The sequence below is a fragment of the Acanthaster planci genome, linkage group LG14 (genome assembly GCF_054643075.1).
Source record: "Acanthaster planci isolate LZ-2023a linkage group LG14, COTS_SCS, whole genome shotgun sequence".
In the NCBI taxonomy this organism is placed as follows: domain Eukaryota; kingdom Metazoa; phylum Echinodermata; class Asteroidea; order Valvatida; family Acanthasteridae; genus Acanthaster; species Acanthaster planci.
In genome coordinates, this window is record NC_141790.1 from 1459175 (window position 1) to 1480109 (window position 20935).

At 42.5% G+C, this 20935-nt stretch overlaps 1 protein-coding gene across 1 annotated transcript in view; it reads right to left on the reverse strand.

Annotated features, from left to right (window-relative positions):
- Window positions 1-366: 366 nt before the first annotated feature.
- LOC110988105 (uncharacterized) overlaps window positions 367-20935 on the reverse strand; it is a 36610-nt gene continuing 16041 nt past the window's right edge. Inside the window, exons 21-46 of the mRNA XM_022251356.2 lie at window positions 20138-20338; window positions 19458-19596; window positions 19170-19331; window positions 18125-18243; window positions 17707-17997; window positions 16626-16791; window positions 15925-16140; window positions 15388-15599; window positions 14697-14802; window positions 13946-14062; window positions 13477-13615; window positions 12970-13150; window positions 12565-12841; window positions 11255-11444; window positions 10704-11031; window positions 10401-10520; window positions 10046-10174; window positions 8392-8676; window positions 7533-7676; window positions 6744-6921; window positions 6106-6256; window positions 4733-4854; window positions 3961-4100; window positions 3652-3793; window positions 2794-2967; window positions 367-2186 (exon numbers count right to left, since the gene is read on the reverse strand). Of these exons, the coding sequence (XP_022107048.2) occupies window positions 1831-2186; window positions 2794-2967; window positions 3652-3793; window positions 3961-4100; window positions 4733-4854; window positions 6106-6256; window positions 6744-6921; window positions 7533-7676; window positions 8392-8676; window positions 10046-10174; window positions 10401-10520; window positions 10704-11031; window positions 11255-11444; window positions 12565-12841; window positions 12970-13150; window positions 13477-13615; window positions 13946-14062; window positions 14697-14802; window positions 15388-15599; window positions 15925-16140; window positions 16626-16791; window positions 17707-17997; window positions 18125-18243; window positions 19170-19331; window positions 19458-19596; window positions 20138-20338 (4785 nt within the window). The 3' untranslated portion in view covers window positions 367-1830. The remainder of the gene's footprint in view (window positions 2187-2793; window positions 2968-3651; window positions 3794-3960; window positions 4101-4732; window positions 4855-6105; window positions 6257-6743; window positions 6922-7532; window positions 7677-8391; window positions 8677-10045; window positions 10175-10400; window positions 10521-10703; window positions 11032-11254; window positions 11445-12564; window positions 12842-12969; window positions 13151-13476; window positions 13616-13945; window positions 14063-14696; window positions 14803-15387; window positions 15600-15924; window positions 16141-16625; window positions 16792-17706; window positions 17998-18124; window positions 18244-19169; window positions 19332-19457; window positions 19597-20137; window positions 20339-20935) is intronic.

Consider the following 20935-nt stretch of genomic DNA (forward strand, 5'->3'; position numbering starts at 1 on the left):
ATTTATCTATGCTGTGCCGAGACAAAGTTGCGTTTCTTCTTCGCCGAACAGGCCGCGTCGCACGTCCGCAAATAAATACAGCGTGCTCGCACGATCTCTAAGGATTCCATATCCATGTGTCTGCAGGCGCCTTTCCATATGTTTCGTTTTGGGTGCGTTGCGTACACGATGCGTTAATGCGTTTGACTTACACAGACGCAAAAATCGACCCATTAACATAACATCAAACGTGTGCGTTGCGTTCAGCCGTCAAAATCTCCCTGTATTTTTTCGGGCAGACCAGTCTGGACCGTGATGGAGCCATCTATTAATATTAAGGAGGTCCGCTGAAGGCAAAGGAAGACGGGCAGTGAAAGAGTCCAAATGTAACTGTTTCAATTACGCAGAGTTTTATTTATATACACGTCAAGTTTTGAGGGTTCAAATATCTAGGTTTGATTACAATCAATTACAGTTTACCAAAATCTGTTGTTATTCCTTTATTTTCTTTACATGAAATTCCATATTCCCCGAATTCCCCGAATGACAGACCAGTGTGCAACCGTTGCCTTGGCCTTTGAGACAGCACTCTGTGGTACCCACACTGGAAAGGAATATGTAACTCGCGCGATCACTGCACTTTCTTCGCGGGTATTTGTTATACATTTCTAAGGGGCTGGGCGGCGTGCCAAATAAACTATGGTGACTCCTAAAACACGCTTCCCTACAAGAATATCAAATTATTCTGCAGTTGAAAGCAAACATTTTTTTAATTATAATAAATGAAAATGTATTTCCATCAATGAAATAGGTAGTCGAGTGCCGCCCAACTATGCCGGTCCTGGATCTGTTACTGTTGAATCATCAATAATAAACATTCACTGTATACGCACCTCATGGCTTTTTATACTGAAATCACCGAGAAGAAATGGGCCCGAACACGGTTGGGATCGGTTTCATTGTCCAGAATTTAGGAAATCAAGATTGTATATAAAAATAAATCAGTATCAATCCTTTAGGGCACTATATTCATACCTAGAAAATTGCCTTGTGGGTTCTGAGCCCATCAGGGGAAAAAATGTGGAGAGGGAAAAATCCAAAAGTTATGCGGTGTTGACCAAGCATTCAGGCGCACGGACTCCTGAAATTCGCAAGGAATCGCAGTTACCGGCTTCCATATAGGACTCTTCTGGGTCTCGGGTTCCCGGCCCACCGCACTTCCTCCCTGCCCATCCATTTAACCCCAAAAGGGTTTGAGCGACCATGCAAGGGAGGAACGAGACAAGCCCCTAAGCCCTGGCCGCCGAGTCGGCCATACGTCTCGAACCTGTACTAAGGCGCTCACCTGGACTTCGCGGACAGTGCCAGCCGAAGAGCTTACCCGCTAGGCTAAGGTACTGCTGGTATTTGACGGGGTGAATTAGAGTCCCTTATAGCTACTGACCGGGAGCACGCGTTGGAAAATAAAAAAGCCACCACTGGGATTCGAACCCACCCTCTGATGATTTGATAACCGCAAGCTTAACCACTTGGCCATTTAAGAGATATTGCTTTCGCTGTTCATAGGAGAAAACAAAATCAGTAACCTTACTGTACAGAATGTTGCTGTGTAAAGACTGAGTGATACCGACGCTGCAATTGTGCATCATAAAGCAAAAATACACATTCAAACACACGAACAATAATTGTCAACATTAATGTTCTCCCTGACTGCCTGTTCGAACTCTTGTGAATAAAACGTCATTCGCTTGGGGGCGGGGGGCACAAGAGATATAACCAGCACTGATGTCAACATGAGATAAAAAAACAGTTTCCGGTGAAGACGACAAGTAATAAGGTTTGTGGACCATACTACTTGTTACCCTGCTGGTTAGAAACAGCAGCCAGTACCATGCGCATGGTGGCACTGATATCTTCCAAGGTATGCAGCATACTTTCTGACAGCTGCACCTGTTGACGCTGAACCTGCAGCTGTTCCATTTCTATGGCTAAGATAGAGGCCAAAACAGACTGCTTCGTGCATGAAGAACCACCTGGCTTGGAACATGTCTTTGAACGGGATGGAACATCTCCAACATGTGCATTCCCACAACCAGTTCGGCACAGATTATCGGCCCCGTTCTCACTGCCGTCATGAGCACCATGCTCCGGTTCACAAGGGAATCTCGTACTTCTGTCACAGCCAACTTGGCAGAAGCTGTTGAGTGCTGTAAAAATGTTGAATGAGCAAAAAGAATGAGCTACGATGATAAAGTTATCAGATTCTTTCTTCTAGAGTCTCGGGCCAAGATGAAGGGCCTACAGACCAATCCAATTGGACGCCATAACTGCAGGTAGCACTGCAGTCACATGCACATTCTTCAGCTTGACGCGTGCGTGCATTTGCCTTACAAATCCCGGCACCCTATTGGTCGAGGAGGCACGTAACGCGCGCGCACCACCTGTCCACTAGCGTTGTGCCAGTGCAGTAATGTCTCTAATTCTGGGTGCCACATTACACTACAGACAATTATTTGAACAAAAGGGAGAATTATATTGCTTTATGGGTATAACAGTTTAGTCTGTCGGGATGATGATCATATAGGCCAAAATGACAATCCTTTTGCAAGAAACCAATAACGAGGATTCTACACCGAATATAGAGGAAAATGGGTGCTTCATCGTTTGTTAGGAGTCTGATTAATTCACAGGCAAATGTATAGAAATATATGCACATGAACTAGTTGCACTGTACATAACAGTCCTACCCATGATGAACAACCACGGCACTGCAGAGACAGCATGTTTGAGGGTTGTAAAGGAAAACGAACTCACCTGTGCCTTCAAACACAAAGCCATCGCTACTTTTCAGCGTGTGCAAACCAGCTTTGTTGACTGCCCGTACGTTGGTGTAGTAACGCAGTCCACTCTGCAGGTCCAGGCCAGTAAACTGGGCGAAAGACCCATTGGCTGAGAAGGTGTGGTCGGCAAACTGACTAATATCTTCCCCTGAAGAAAGAAAAACAAGACAGTCACTTTTTTGACAAGTACCTTACAGGCAAAACATTTTCAAATGAGGTCCTGTTACGCTTCACCCAACAATTCAAGAAAGTTTTCCAGAGTCTACCAAGGTACTTTTGAGTGAAATTTCCCAAAGTCAGAAGGGTCAGTTTGTATTGTCACCCTCTAACTTACTGAGATACACCTAGTAATACTTACTGTACACACATCCTACGTAGAAACCGAGGCATACCTGTGAGTTTTTTCACTTTGCCCGTTATTAGGCGCTGGGTACCGCAAGGTGTTCTCATGCATTTCCAAAGGACACATTTAGAGAAATTATGCCTGCTAAATTCACATCCTGTGTACTCACTTCCAGGACAGGTACTGAAGGACTTCCAGTATATATTCATCTCCGAGTCTATTGGGAGGTTCTGAGTGACACCCAGGAGAGAAGGTGCGCACTTGTCTCCCATACAGGTACATGAGTGTAACCTAGAAGTGGGTATACTCACCACCTGGAGAGGTACTAACACCTGGTAAAATGTGTCCTCACCACCAGGAAGGTACTGAGTGACACTTGGTAGTGAGTGCACTTTCCTCCTGGATGGGTTCTGAGCGACATACACCGGGTAGTGAGTGTACTCACCTCTGGATACGTACTGAGCAACACCTGGTAAACAATGCACTCACCTCCTGGAAAGGTACTGAGCGACACCTGGTAGTGGGACATTGCATCGTCGAGAAACACACCCTCCCAGGAAATACAAATTATGTCAGGATTTGTCAAGTGATCCGCGTCTTCGGTTGCATTGCAGGTTGCAAGATCTTTAATCTGAAAATGAAAGGTATTGCAGAAAATCAGACGATACCAAAGACCTGAGGAAAATAAATTTCGGAGCTAAATATCAGTTCCTTACAAACTATAACTCCAAAACTGGTGAGGGCAAAGAATCACTATACCTGGAGAAAATTTACAGGCCTCTATGAAATCTCTCTTACCTTTGCGCCTCTGGCTGTTGAAATGCTGGGTGGTGTGACAACAGGGATGACGCCATCTGACCTGAACAAAGCGTAGGTGTTAGCATCATACCAGGCCCGGACAAACACGTGATACTTGACTCCCTTCTGCAGCTTGTGGTCTGATAGATACAATGCAAACGAGAGCGTTTCAAATATAAAGAGAGTACACAATAGATGGACACAGCAATACCATTTGTGTTGTAGATTCACTTCCACTTCCACGATCAACTCTCAATCGGATCATAGTGTATGCACTCTGGGATAGTTTCCATCGGACTCAGTCAAAAGACGACAACAAACTCAAAGATATAGTTAGAAGAGCAGGATTACACAGACGGCATGCCAAAAAAAGAAGATGGGGGAGACAAAGGGCTATGTAGTTTAAAAAGAAGAAAAAATGAGGAAGACGAAGACAAAAATGTGACTGGGACTCCACGATATTTTAGAACATGAATGAAAATAAACACTACTCAGCCCTCTCTTTTGCTCTTGATTGAGGATGCCCATAAAGTTTCCATTTACTCTAGTGAATTGTACATTCAGTTTGCAATATTCTTATTCAAGCGCTTTAATTTTGTGGATTTACTCATTGCAACATTTTGAAAGGGAAGGCTCTAAAACAGAATAGGGGAATTTTTAGGAATTGTTTTTAAGAGTTACTACTAAAGTTAAGCTAAAATTGCCGTATATTCTTAATAGGAAATTGCCAGATCTTGAGGTCATTTTCTCCATATATGCCGGAGTCTGTTACCTTCGTCTAGTGTGATAATGACTTGGTTATCCTGTCCCACGTCAAACCATACTCTGTCCCTGCCTGCATCAAAGACTCCAGATGGATCCGATGAGGAGTCATCACCGATGCTCCACTCAAACCTGATGGTGAAAGGTAGGCAGCAATAGCAGAGGTTCAGTGGACCAGTACTGTTGGGCACTGTTGCCCCCTTCGTCTTTTGAAATCATGATGCTATCACAATGAAATAAAGAGGACTCTCCCCTAAATTCCAAAGCGTGCAAAAGTTATTCTGGTCAAGTGCAAATTCATTCCCATTGGTGGAAACGAGAGGCAAGACGAATTCAAGTGAAAAGTAGATTCAGTAATCGCGTTTGCACTGGAAGGGGTTTTCAAACTATTTCAATGTATCTTTTAGAGTAATTTTCACTCTAAAATATCTAATCGTGAGTTTCAGTCTTTGGATATGAGTTAATTTTCAAACAAACTCGAATTGTCAATTCTGATTAATCGATCCATTGCATCAAACAGTGTGATGCATAACTGCATTGTATGGTTCATATTTAAACCCTGCGTAATGCACTATTCTAACTCCGTGCATTGCGCTGTACGTTTTAAAAGTCAGACACGCAGATGCAAAGTTTACTAGAAATTCAAAGGTGGCGCGTCTTCACTGCGCATCAAAGTTGCTGGAAGAGAAATTTGTTATCACGCTCGTAGAATATGGAATAAGGTAATTCCAGAAATTAGAGGTCCAAAAGTGTGACTTTTTTGTGTCCCTGTTACATCTTACCTTTGTGATCTGACATGGAAATATCACCGGAAATGATTTCAAACTGTTACTAAGTTTGGCATGTGATTTACATTAATTCATCACTCTAGGAAATCACAAAAATATGTTCTGAACTTACAAAATCACATGTCAGATGTGACAGGGACAAACACAAAGATGCACCCCAAATTTCTGGAACTACCTAATAATGTCATGTGTGTGTACCGTATACTACCCGACTTCCTGGTAAACGGGACACAAATGCCACTGCATTGTTCTATGTTCCACTTGTGCTCATGTAATGACAATGTACAAACCAAATATGATTTACTTTCAGTACCCCCTTGCAAAAAAGATGTGTGCCGCCCTCAAAAATATTGCACCCCAGTCATGGCTCTGTAAGAGGAGGATCTAATCACTGGTAATTACTTCACAAGCACCGAATGTCCAGCCCCTCTTGCATGTACAGCAGTTAAATGTCAGTATCAATGCCCATGAAATGTGCAATTGGTATATATATATTATACATATATGCACTACGCACTTTCTTCGAAAAATGTTTTCAAGGGGCAGCAACAGGAGTGCCAATGTCATAATCAACACCAACATCATGAAAACTCACCATGTGATACCTAATCCTTTCTGTTCAGTGACTCGCCAGACTGCAGCTGCCATGAACTGAGTAGCGGTTTCATCAACGTCTGTCGCGGTGCTGACATCGTCATGCATCAGATCCAGTACGTCCAGAACTTCTATCTCGGTGTTGGGATTACCTTGAAGGCAAAGCAGGAAATGATCAAAGAGGTGTGTGAAAGAGCAATGTACGACAGTGAATTTTCGTTATTTATCTTACGATGTTGACTCCTTCACTTTTTCATGTCACAAAAAAGGAAGAAAATAATATCGGATGAAAGGAGGCAAGATGGCTCCTCTATATCACCCCCGTGGAAATCTCCAGGGTAATTAACTGCAACTTTCCTCTTGGGTCTGGTGATAGAAGGCCACAGCAAGTGCACATCCAAATTCTATTTTCTGCCTTCGAAAAATTTGGAAAAATCTGCCCTGCCCTGTTCGTACCATTGGTTTTTCACCTCCTTTTTGACTGTGCCCCCTTTTATCATAAACAGTCAGCACTCAACATTTTTCAAACTACTGATCCCTCATTCCTCTTGAGCTCTAACAATAGCATTGCTAAATTGAAGATCAATTTGGCTTTCCTTGTCAAAAAGACACATATCCTCTCTACGAAACCCTGCTCACTTTCAGTTATGTCATTGCAACTCTGGCCTGCTGCACATCTTTCGCCAATAGTTGCGCATGCGCAGCGGCCCTCGCGGGTCGTTGCCGAGGAGCTTCGCAGCAGGACAAGGGAGCCCTCGTTGGCTGAAGTGGGAGAGGTCTCGAATGTTGAGTGATGGCGGATGCTTTGTAACCCAACCTTGTGAAGAAAAGCACAACAGAAAACTTGAGGAAAAATAGATCACCAACTTTGTAGTCCATTAATGAAACATCAATGCCAGAAGAAGGTGGATTTATGACTAGTTTTTCAGTAAGTACGCAGCCAGCTTACGGTGACAATATGCGCTGCCTAACCATATTGCGATCCGAAAAATGTTTTCACAGAGGCACATTCTCTGGTATTTGTTACACAAAACTTTACTGTTATATTGAAAGAAAACGGATGTAATCCAAACTGGAAGCTGGAAAAACCTTTCAGGTGAAATCTGACGCACTTTGGAGGGTTTTTCAAGTAAACAACTCTTTATTCGATAGTATGCTCTTCTTTTATCAAATCTGAAGAGATCTTACGCAAAGACATTTTGCTGTGCATTTATACACAAGGTCAGTCTAAATGAAGTTTATAGAAAAGAGAATTATCGCAATTGACCACAGAGGAAAGAAATTAGTAAAATTTGGAAGAAATACTGAAACCACGATCAACCTTTTGACAAATTTCATTTAAATAAGTCATTTGTCACAACTGCAGATTGATTTAAATTAGGAACACACACATCATGGGGATTGTAGAAAGAAGGTAGGTATGTTTACCCTGTTAACAGCCCATATGGAGATGTACAGATAGGGAGGAGACAGGTCTGTAATGCTGCCCTCTAGAGGTATGATGGCTGTCTGCGCAATGCCCTCGTCCAATGACATGCCATCGTTGCTGTGGTCTACACGGACTGGTCCATTCTTGGGACATATAAAAAAAGACTCATAACTTAATGTTGATTTCCCAGTAGCCAGTTTGACAAAAAAAGATAAAAAACCACTAGTACTGAATTGCCTGAAATGAACACAAGACGACAGATGAACCAGGCATGGCATGTATACTATGTAGCTCATAGGAAGTGAGCTGTCTTTCAAAACTGATGCAATGAAAAGAGTGGGTTGAGAACCCAATTTTTCTTTTTTTGGGGGGGAGGCAAAATTTAGGAATTGTTTTCATGTAACCTTTGATGGCCTTTCTATGGGGGGAAGCTACTTTTAAGGGACTTTTTAAACGCTTAGGGAAAAGAGGAGAAAATGAAACAGAACAAAAAGATCAATTTATCATGTTTCATTTTACTTTCACATTAAAATGTTTGACTTGGGCTTTGATGGGCCATGGCCCCCGTTGCCCCCCCTACCATTATCAATGACACCACAGAGTGAACTGCAGATGAGAGAACACGACCCAAAACAGCCAAACAAACATAAAACAACCACATGAAGCATTACAAAATCATACACCATATATGTATCGACTAAGAATATAACAATTTAAAAACACAGAAACTCATTCTGAAATTGTTTTTTTTAATGGATTTAGCAATTTATGGGCAATTCCTCCCAAATTTCAGTTTCATTATTGATGGTCATGTTAATTATACCCTTAATTTGATTTTTGAAAGAAACGCAAAGATACCTGAGTGAGTTCCGAGCCGCCGTAGGTGCGTCCGACGGAGACCAAGTAGTGGCTGATACCAGAGTGCACATCGGCAAATCCAAGCCAGGCCAGGGCTAAGGAACCAGTGGAGGTGCTGGTGTCTTCCAGCCACGTCATCCAGCCAGAGTGCTGACGAGCAGGAGGTGAGGAACTACCTTGGTCTACCTCTTGTGGATCAATCCAGACGATGCGATGACGATTCAAGTTGGCGGCACTCTCTGTATCCACGGCAAACGCCCCAACGGAAGGTGGGCTACTATCGACCTGAGAATGGTGAAAGTTGTCATGAGAAGGCACGCTCGAGAGATGACTTTTGACAACTATCCACTCTGAGCAGAACAAGAAAGGGCAAGTTTCTACGCAGATATGACGTCCAATTTGATGGGAACCAACAGCGTAAGTGCACAAATTTATGCAAGCTTGGTGCATGATGCGACAAAACGCGCGGCCAATTTGTGTTAGAATGTGCGGGTGTGGAATGTATAGTTGGACCTCTGCACAAAAGAAGTCCACATAATGTAGGGTGTAATGGCGTTGTGTGGACTCGCACATGTCCACACAATATTTTCCCCTCTCTGAAAAACAGTATCAGAGGCATTTTTGGGTCAAGGTCAATGTGGCAAAATGAAGAGGAACAGACCAGAAAATCATCATCAAAAACCCACCCGGGAGGATAAGTTCTCCTAGTTGGAGAAAAAGGAGCATTCTCCTCAAGTTTCCTTAACCGCAGGAGAACAAAGAAATATCCACACTTTGTATGTAAAACAGGTATGGGTGTATATGGTTTGTGCATAAGACCGGTTGAAAAGCTTCCCACTGGCCTGCTATACTTCTTTGCTGATGAGGGTGTATTCCAACTCTGAGCAAATAGGTGGACCATCTTCCAAATGATGGATGGGTAAAATGCCTAACTGGCACGCTTACACTAGGAGTTGTCAATAGTTCTCACGGCAAAGTACTCCATTGGTTGTGACAAGAAAGTAGTTACATGAGATTTGAATTGGCAGAGACTGAAAGCAATGAGAGATGCAGTTAACACCAAAATGTGAGTGGCCACGGGATTTCACAGGATAGGTTCAATTAGCTGTAGGGGAAGGAAGAGAATGGAAATTAAGGACGATGTTGAAGACACAGATGGGGATCGTCTACGCTAGCAGCTGCAAGCATCATTATGCACTGAAACCTACATTACATCAGACGATGTACAATTACGGGAGTGGACAACTACAAGTCAAACAGATCAAGATATGTCTTATGAAGTTTATTCAATGTCAAAATGGTGGACAGCCCAAGTTCTAACTACTGTGTGCTCAACATCCGTGGCTGCAATGAGCCCCAAGCACGACCAAGAGAGGGTGCAATTTTCCTATCAATGGAGACTAGCTCTTTTGATAGGAACTGCATTTTGCTGATTCACAAATGACTATGAAATACGTGTTGCAGTCGCGTAGCTACCAACAAAAATGAACACTCCCGAACCTCAACGTGGCTCGTTTTTAACCAGTGACGGTGCTTCTGCTCAAGGCAGATTAAGGCAATACTCATCTGTAGAAAGTGGCTGAGCAGTGGCTCGCATAGGCACACATGCTGTTCCCAGCTGTGGCCATAACATTTTGACACATGGCTTTCTTACCAAAAGGGGTTCCGTCTTGGCCTCCGTACAGAGGCCAGCAGCATTGCAAGCAACCACGGTTATGATGTAACGACTTCCATCGTGCAATGTCAAATTGGTGAAAGTGTGGTCCACTTCACTCCCTGCAATCTGCAGACAATAAAACTGGTGACTTGATGAAGTTTATTCTGATTTATTAAGCATTAGTTCCTGTTCAAATACAACGAATCCGAATTGTAATATTTCTAAGCATTCAGCATATTTGATTTATGGGTAAATTCACTCAATTAATTCAGCTTAGGTCAACTTCTGTTCCAAAGGAGCCTATCCAAACTCCATACTGTTAGCTGTAAAACCTTTCTTTAAAAATGTTTACCTTGATTGGAGTTATACTGACGTCTCCATTGCGGTGTGTGCTGAGTGATATGTACTGGTCTCTAATACCGCTCTCAGGGTCAATGAACTTCCAGGAAAAGTGGATGAGATCGCGTAAAACCTATAACCAGGTTACACAATTCAATCACAATAAAAAATCTGTACAAGATTTTAATGAACAAATACAAGAATCTCAGCGGAACCATTTTTTCATGGATGTGTACACGATGATGACATGTTAGAAAGTCGAACTCCAAATTGATTACGCCTAGTTGTACGCTTGCAAGTCCCTTTGAAATCTTACCTGGGTGTTTTGGACTTCCATCCCCTGCGATTTATCAACAGCAGGCGCATCCACCACGTCAGGGGGGCTAGAGTCCAGACGGAACCCATTAGATGTAGCCTCACTCCACATGCCGAGCCGGTTATAGGCGCGTACGGTGATGTAGATGTCAGCGCATGTGGGCAGCTGGTCTGACACTGGCAGGAATATCAGAGCATCCTCCGACAGCTCAATGCGTGAAGAGGGGAGAATGTCCTCAGCTCCTGGTGTAGTGCCAGCGCGCCATTCGTAGTGGGAGAGGCCGGAGTGAGGGTCACGGAAGCCCCACCAATGGGCACGCAACTGGAACCTGAGTAGACAGCCGAAGAAAATGAAAATAGTGTAGTATTGAAAAAACTCGTAGGTTTGAAGCCACCACGCCTGAATTGATGTGCAGACCTTTGTATTGAAGGTCAAGCAAAACAAAATTAAAAATCAATCAACTAACCGTGTGCAATGCTGTTACATCTCTGCAGTTCCAATGTCTTTTACTTACACACGTTTTAACAGTTGCTATCAATTCTCCAACTCACCTTGATGACTGGTAGCTGATGTCACCATCCCCTGGTCCACCATCATACACCTTCCCAGGCACTGGAGGCGAGACATCTACCATGACTCCATCGGAGGTCACTGACGTACAAAGGTCAGCTGCATTACAGGCCGTCGCTGTTACATAGTAGGTCAATCCAGGCACCAGGTTTAGATTTTCAGCAACCACATCTGAGTGCGAAAACACAATAGGTTATCCAGACTTCCCTTACATAAAGGACGGGATTTACACGTGGGATGCTTTGCAACGCGTGACCATAAGCATATATTTGCTTTGGTCATTAGCTGGTCAATTTTCTGACTTCGGTCATACCTTTGTGACGTCATTGTTCTGACTCGTCGTTAACGATGATATGAGTGGTTGATCATACGTTCTTAACGGCAGAGATTAAGCAGACTTTTTTTGTCGTCTACGAATAAGTTAATCATGAATCCCCCAATCTGATATTGCAAAATGGGTAATGTCTTCTGGAAAAAAAACGAGAAAGCAATAGCACAAAGAATCTTGCTGAATATTGAGTGAAAATGACATCTAACAACGGTGTTGTCTGCTACCCTGTACTTTATCTCTCTCTGCTTAGTTTGGTGGGCGACCTTAGGCATGTTCCTGGCTATTTTTGCGTTGACGTCACAAACAACTTTATACGTTATAACATGCCCAAGTGCCCCTTCACGGGTGAAAAAAAGAGAGGTTTGTGAGGACCACGGGTCGAAGACCATGCACTCAAACAGAAACTGGTTCTACTGTGTGCGAAGCACTTACTAAGGAGCCTGTGTGGTAAGTCCCACCAAAGGGGCATCGTTGCTACATTTATAATCACAACAAACCATTTCTTTTTCTACACATGGATTGGATATACGTCTACGTATGTGTAACACAAATGCTCAAGTTTAGAGGGACCACAGGGCTGATCACGAGCAGAGTGGCGCAGCAACAGATTTATATGATGATAAAAAGCTCTTCAATTGTCTTTTCAAGTGGAGAACATAAAAGGAACACACATAGCGACAGAAACCTTACGCAATTTAGTACAACTCAACTCCGGTCAGCTGTGGTCATATATATGACAAACGGCATCCGTGGAAGTTCAAATATCTCATGAAAGACAACATACAAGAAGCACATGTAGCAACATTAATGGGTCTTCAGAGGAAAACAAAGCCTAGAGATGTGCTTGGACTAGTCTCAGCTTATGTGTACATTTATGAAACTAGAAAAGACAAAAAAAACTTTGATGTGTACAACTGAAATCTGTTTCAGATTATTTCAGTGCCGATGTCTGAATATTACCTGTGTTCAAGCCCACATACTGTTCAAGCACGACATCGCTACACCCTGGACACGTCCCAGCTCTCCAGAAATAGCCGATGATGGAACTGTGCGGGTCATGGAAACCTTCCCAGAATGCTCTCAACTCGGTGCAGTCTCGCTGGAAGTCTCGGTCTCTATGATTGGCCGGCGCTCGCCCCAGATCTCCGTCAAAGACGTGGCCGGCCACTGGAGGGCTGGCATCGACCGTGAAAGCTCCGTAACTCCTCAGTGTGATCAAGCCCACAGTATTGATGGCCTGAAAAAGGTGCATAATAGAAACATTTTTCAAGTGTGGAAAACAATCCCGGTCATTGTCACCGTGGCCAGAGTTGGCCTACTATTTCACAAAAGCAAACTTGACAACGTATTCTGCCTACAACTAACCTTCACAGAGATAAAATACGAGTGACCATCTTGAAAAGGTAAACGCCGTGAAGGATCACTGACACCCGTCTCATTATCCACTCTCGTGAAAGGCATGATGTCTGCACGGCCTCGGTGTGACCCCACGGCCCACTCGTAGTATGCAACACCACTCTCCCTGTCTGAGAACACATTCTTCCAACTGAAAAAAAGACCAAACATTCAGTTGAATGAAATAACATACAAATAAATGTTAAAATAACCACCACAGTGTATAGAATCAAGCCTTGGCTTTAGCGCCATGGATTCGTGTTCAAATTCTAACGCCATGTTTGTGTGATTTTATTTCACAGACAGCCGCTGAACCTTTTCTTCTCCGATTTCTGGGGTTAAATCTTGTTGGTGATGACATAATTAAGCGAAAATAGAAAAGCACTGGCCCCATTAAGAGGAGCAGAGTGGGTTGGGCATTTCTACAATGTGTCTGAAAGCTTGTTTCATTGTGGATTTCACTGTCTGACAGTGTACCTCGCCGAGATGGAAGTTGTCGACCGGATGAAGCTGCCACCAATGTCCAACGTGTGATCCTCATTGACAACAGGAGGAGACGTGTCAATGACTATTGAATCTGACATCGCTTGGGAAGACAGGCCGACAAAGTCAGTTGCTGATTGGAGGAAAATGAACAATGCCACAAACACTTGAAATGGAACGAAGCAACCCATAATATGCTTGAGGTGTTACTTGAAATCTCTCACTTTTTAAATAACATCTTGTCAGGCGGTCTTTATCAGCTCAACTGAGATATGACTACAACAAGATTTAAATTTGATGAGACATAAACTACTTCAACATATAATATTAAAGCAATTACTGGACAAAGTCTCCCACATCAGACTTGAGAAGACAAGCAGTGATTAAAAATGATGACAGAGTCACAATTTTATTAACAGAGGTCCCCTCACTTAACAAACCCTTTTGCACCCTATATCTTTACCTCTCACTGTGGCATAGTACTTGTGTCCATTCTGTAACCTCAGCTTGTGTGCGATAACCTTGTTGGTGATTCCAACTCGAGTGAATCCTTTTACGTCGCTGCCACCTGGCATTGAGCCTGCCGTGACAGAATGTCAATAATACAGATGTACCGAAGTAAATTATCACACACTTCAGGGAAAATGAGTAAATGTGACCTGTTACAACAAAATGAACCTTTACGTCACACTTAGCTGTTTTCTATTCTAACGAGTCGAAGTAAAAGATTCAAGGGGAGGCCAATTTTTGAGTTTTGTAATAGGCCCATTCGGAAATAGCAACCCATTTTTCAGTTTAATTCCAAAGTTTCAGCAGGATCAGATACTTAAACCATGATTTTCCTACCAATTCTGATGATAGCATTATTTGTACCCAGTCAGAAAAGTTGAAACGGTGTTAGAAACAAAGACACAAAGCCGCCGGAATGACGTCTCATTGCTGCCCTACTTTTTACCCCAAGTGTTATAATACGATGGTAAAGGTCTTTTTTTTCTGCTGCAAGAATTCCAAAATACCAATATCTTAATATTTGAGAAATTTCGACTTATTTTGCCGTGACAGGTCACAAATGGTGGTTTCACCGAGTCTCATCATTGCAAAATTCATCAGCAGCACGTAGGATGAGAAATCACGCTTTGATTGGTTCTCTTGCAGACATCAATTCTGTTGCTCAGCATAATAATGACTGACAAGCACATGAAATGTCTTCTTACCAATGGCATATTCATAGTATTTGATTCCCGAGTGATGACGGGCGAAACCGTGTTCCTCAATGTCAGTGAATGACTCCCAGTGCAGCACCAACTCTGAGCTAGAACTCTGTCCACATAAAAACAAGACAAAGTCAGGTTCGTAACTGTCAGTAGTCTTCATCCAAACAAGTCATTTCATCCAAAATACAAACCACAATGGGCCAGATAAGTATTTCAACATGTTGTGACTGAGCATATGGCCACAGGTCGACCTTGTGCGAGTTAATGACCTCCGCGCATTTTTTGGGCATGCGCTATTGGAATGTTGTTATGATAAGCTGGTTCATTAAAAAATTGCTAGCAAGTGCTCGTTTGGATCTCAGTTCACGCCAGTTACGTGTAGCTTCCCTAATGCAACAAAGGGTTGTGTGTATAGCCTACCCATAGGTAGTACTTACTGTCTAACAAGTGATATGTAAAAGCTTTGGAAATAAAATAAAAAAATTTCGGATTTTTGTTTTTCCCCTGCCTGACATGTATTATAACACTGTACACTCAGTGTTTGGCCCCGAAGGCTTGTGAAAAAAACCACAAGCGTACTTGGGTGAGACTCGAAAAAAACTTTTAACATCTCCCCGGCGCAAATCCATCCTTGGAAATAAAACTAAGCTTTTAATGACAGTTAATGATAAAGCAAAAAAGAAGACATTACTTGACTGGTTTGATGCTGGTTCCAACCGATCCATACAGAGCCAGGGGTCGGTGGGGTCGTATCTACGACAACACCATCACTGCAGCTTGACACAGCAGGTAATGGTTCATTCCAGAGCTCATGCTGCACTGTAACTTCATCAGCGTGGATGCAAATACGATAACGCTTCCCATGCTCCAGGGATAAGTCAAGAATATTGACGAACTCTTGATCTAAAAAAAAAAATCAAATATTACCACCCATGCCAATCCCAGTGCACGTTGTAATGACTTCCATACGTCATTCAAATTTGAACCTCTGTGGGAGGACAAGTAGACTGGGCATGATACTGACTTCTAGTCAAGACTACAGTCCTAGCAACCATGTCCAGTTTCAGCCAACACGCTACGTTCAGTCCTTAGCTAAGAGACCTGTTGCGATGCCTCACATAAATTTTGTCCAGCCTTCTAAACTGAGAGAGAGTTCAGTGCTTTTAAAAGTGCATCTTTGAAGTTGTAACTGAGACAAAAAACTGATCATTCAACATCATTATCCTACCTGTCTCCCCACAGGCCATAACCCTTGAGTGATTGCATGGATACTCCAAACCCAAGTCCAAATCTCCGAAGTCTGTTGATCCGGTGTCCTCAATGGCTGCCCAGAAGTAGGCCCTGTGGCGCAGCGTGGGCCAGACAGCTGATAAGGAGGATGTAGACGAGATGTAGTTCTTGTCTGGTTCCGGCCACACTGCATTCGGCTCAAGGTAAACTTCATCTGTTGCAAAGGCAAGATGATAAAAGGTGTACGTTTCATTTACAGCCGATCGCCACAAATTCTGACTCATTAGAACAGCATATGTTTGATATTTATATGTGATGCGATCTGCAAAATTCCTTCACATGGTGAGCTTTGTCATTTGGGTGCATATAAACTTCCAATTAATATGGACGCACTCTTGTTTTCAGGTCTTTTCCATTTATGATTCTAGGTTGTCAAAAACATGAATGTAGGTTGTCTAGAACCACGAATTAAACAGCTTTGAAAACAGGTCAGTGTCCAGATGAATATGAAGTTGATACGCACCCAAATGACAAAGCTCACCATTTGAAGGCTTTTCGCAAGACCACATCACGTTTACGCAATCGTATATTTGTTTTTCTACACTCCAGGAGAGATCCTTGCTATCACAATAGGCAATGTGCACAGTGGCCAAGTTCACACTGCACCCCTAGCATAAAGAAGCTTAAAGGGAAACTTACGATCTGCATCAATGACAACATGGGGCACGACGAGCGTCGCATTGTCACAGTCAACAATCTCTGTGCTAGCGATGGAGGATAGGCCGGCTTTGTTGTAGCCTCTGACTGATAGCCGAAGACAGACATCCAGGTCTAACTGTCCACCGTAGAATGCCGTGAAGCGGGCCTTTGGAGCAAGATGGGTGACACAAGGGTTTGAAATGAGTATGTTATACTCAAAGAACAGAATCCATATTTGAGTTCTTGTTTAAAAGAATGTGGTCCCTTGTAATGATCGAAAATATAAAAGAACAGTCTCTGAAATCTAATTCTTCAATGTAGGGACAACTTTAAGGAGAGTTCATAAATCTTGACCTATATTTGCGTGTAAATGTTTTATACTTCACTATCTTTTGACTGTCTCAGTCTGCATTCATTAACAAACAGGACATCATTTCCAGGGCATAAAAAAGTAGACATGAAGCAGGACCAAAAAGGTAGACAGTGAAATGATAACCACCACCTTGAAGGTCATTTACAATAAATTATCAGAATGTGACCGTTAGAGAAAGCTTGTTGGCAAGGGGTTCACTTGTGAATTCTAACGATGCTCATACGGCAGGTCACTCAGTGCGCAGGAGACATTTATCTAAGACCCCACTGCAGAGGACCACGGGTGCAGCCGAAATTCGCTCAGTGTCAATGGCCATTTGACACTCTCAATCCATTGCTATGTTATTAGGTGTTAAGTTTGCAAGCAATGAAATATCATACCTGCTTACAGTACAGGGATTCCAAGCTCAGATTTTCAGTTTTAAAGAAAAAAATAATAGTATCAAGCTAAAAGTGCCTAATAGTTCTCTGACAGTCCCCTTTCTAAAGAAATGGAGTGGTCTTGTCTCGGGAATCATTAAAAAAACATGAAAACCACTTAGCAAATGATTGTATAATGCTCAAATAAGACAGCGCAATATATTACGACATGCGAACAGTGTTTCTTTTTTACCTTGCCCAAAACACATGCGCTTGTATTAAAGTCATATTCTGCCGTTTGAATTTCTTAACTTGCTTAATGGAAAAACAAGTAAATAATGGCTCGTACCATTTCTTGGACGATCACCAAATCCTGGATTCTTGTCCAGTGAGTTAGAAGGGCTCCGTCAGTGCCGTCCTCGGCAATGCTCCACTCATAGAAATCCATCAGTTCCTGAGGGTTGTGATGAAGGACGTAATCATGTGCAAAAGGCTGGAAGGCCACGTTGATCTCTGTTCTGCCTTGTGTCGACTCAATGTTGCTTACTGTGACCTGACCGACCTCAGGAGGTTGGGACAGTACCCAGAATCCATCAGTCATGATAGGCTGGAAGCAAATGCTAACATGGCAAAACTGAACCTGCAAAATGAAATGCAAAATAAACCACAACGGTTAACCGACCAGTTCTCTCCATCAATACTCAGCTGCAAAAGTGAGGCTAACTTCCGTAAGCAAAATTTGAATGGAAATAGAAATAAGCCATTACCTTTGATCTGTAGTGAGCTCCGCTGACCAACCCTACACCTGCCCCAACATGTTGGAATGCCATGCCCAGATCTTCATTATCAAGCAAAGTGGTCCACACAACTGTTTGGTTCTCATAACCTGTATGTGATAGAAAAAGGTTCTCTACAGGGTTCGGTATGAGGGTATGTGATTAAAAGGGCCAACTACCTTTGTGAAAGACGACCAGTAAGCCTGAGAGCAACATTTCAGGTCCCTAATTACTTGTAAGTTTTGTGGAGCTTGTTGGCAACACGACTGTTACTTTATTTTCATTACTTGAAAAATATAAAGAAGTTGACTAATTCTTACTGAGATTTGTTTAAGGAGAAGAGAATCTAATTAACTCTTATTAACTCTAACAGTCCTCAATCCTTCACCTGTTGGAGGACTGAGGACTATTACGGTTAAAAAAGAAAAATGGCATTTTTTTTTACCCAGTTGGAATGCATCTTTCTATTCTTTTGTAATGTACGAAAACTGTTTGAAAGCCTTTTGGACACAAATCAATTAAAGTTCACTCTTTTAAGCATTAAAAATGGTTCAAGCTTTCCCAGAGGAGTGAGGGCCCTGTTGTAGTTATGTAAATCCGGCAAGATTCTGTTCTGCTCTCATTATTCAAGTTAAAAAGTTTTGAACCCCGAATTTCACTCTGAAAGCATTTCTGAGAAAGTTTGCTTGCTGGTGTATTGCTATATACTTTATTGCACAGCATAGTTGACATACAAAAGGAAATTTATGATTGCAAAATTTAAAAAACAATCCAGCATTTTTCTTGGTGCAAAAATCAACGTAATACTGATGTTTAGTGCCTTGGATGACATGAAAGGTTCCCTGACGAATATGCAAATTTTTATTAGCATAGAATCCATAAAAGCTCCAAAACAGAGATTAAAGGTAGGAAACAAAATGGAAAGTGACGTTAACTGAAATACAATGGTGCTATTTCCAGAGTTTTACTTAAATAATTTTATTCCAAGGCGCCTATAAAATAATTGAAGTAAAATCTAAAGTGTTTATCAGATTACCCAAGTTAGCCTCAATCTCTTGTTCCACCGCCCAGCGGATGTTGGTCACAAAGGGCTGCAGCATCTTAGGAATGGTCCAACGAGCTGAGATGTCTGAGGTAGAGGACTGGTAGGCGATGTCATCCTGACAGAGTTGATCAAACACGCCTGGAGGAACAGAAGCTGGAAGAAAGAGAGACAAGGTAACAAACTCTCAGTGATTGAGAAAGGAGAGGGAAGGTTCAATGAACTGACATGTCCTGAATTCTGAATCAATCTGTAAAGATGGCGAAAAACCATAGGCCTTACTTCCATCTTCATCACAGCCAAGTCCATCTTTGATCGTAGCTCCCTCCAATATCTGACCCTCTTGAATGACTTTGACACCATCTGAGGTAACGGAGACACTGCCAGCTTCAGAAATGGCGCGGACGGTCACGTAATAGGTCTGTTTTAGAAAAGCGTGATAGTAAAATGGTTGTACATATGTGCCAAGAACCAAATCACGTCAGGAAAGTAAAACAGGCTGCACTTTCCCACATGCAAAACCGAAAACTGAAGTATTAATTTCTTTCTTAAGGGGCACAAGTGCTATGTCCTTTGGCAAGGAATTTGGGGAGTCTTGGCTTTTTCAATTAAGTATGTAGGGTCGAAACCAGCCTCATATGGGACAGGGGGGGTGCTTCCAACAAGGATCCTAGCAGAATACGTATCAAATGACTCCAAAAACAAATATAAAGGCAAAGTGCCAATATTGCCTTTTTTTGGTAAGCATGCCCCAACTTTGCCAGCCAATGTATAGCTTCTGCATGCTCAAAACAAAAAGGGGGAAAAAGAAAATAAAGATAATCAACTCCAAGTGAACAAATAAAATGGGACGAAATCACCCACCCTCTCAGGTGAAACAACAGCCTATGTATGTGTCCAAGTTTTATAAAAAGTACATAAAACTAGGGGCACTGCACTTTCTGTGCATTTCCTGTATTTACCATGAGCGGAGTAAGGTTCAGGCCATCCAGATGATAGGAGGTTACATTGCCAACATCGATGTAACCACCACTGATATCTGAGTCGCCACCTTCTGATCCGACGGCAATCTCGTAGCTGATATCAAGATGGGGATGCTCAAAGCCATACCACCGAGCTGAGATGCTAGTGGTGTCCGTCTGCATGTCTACGTCTTGGGCAACCTGTGTGAGTGAAACGAGTCAGCACAAGTTGAGTTTAGTTGGATGGTCTCACTTCTCCGTGTTTTTAATAGCAAGATACTTTTGATAGGGGAGTCAGGTTGGCGTAGTGGTTCTTTCCTTGCCTTCCCCCTCTGTGCCCTGGGTTCAAATCCCCGCCTGGTCCACATGTGGGTTGGATTATCAGTCCCTACCTAATTCTGTGGGTTTTACCCGGAATACTCCTGTGGGATTTCCCTCCCATCTCTAAAACTGTAACCTATTCTTATATTCTCCTCTCCAGAGGTTTCTTTAAGCTTGCAAGCTACAGTGCCTGGGGTGCTTTTGAGGAATGCTTGGTCTCATTACCAGAAATTATTAATAATGATAGCACTGGAAGATATCTGGTTACTTTGAGTATTGCAGTTGAATGATACGTTGCAATTTTAGGCTTCATGGGAGTGAAAAATGGGAACAGAATTTTGATGTTGAAATTATTTGCTGCTAAATCTGCCACTGTCCAAATATGTTTACAGTCTGCAAATTTGCGTGAAAACTTAACATGTTGTCTGAGATTCACATTTACTCTGGTGAGCGTGCCTTAAAATGTTAAGAATATTT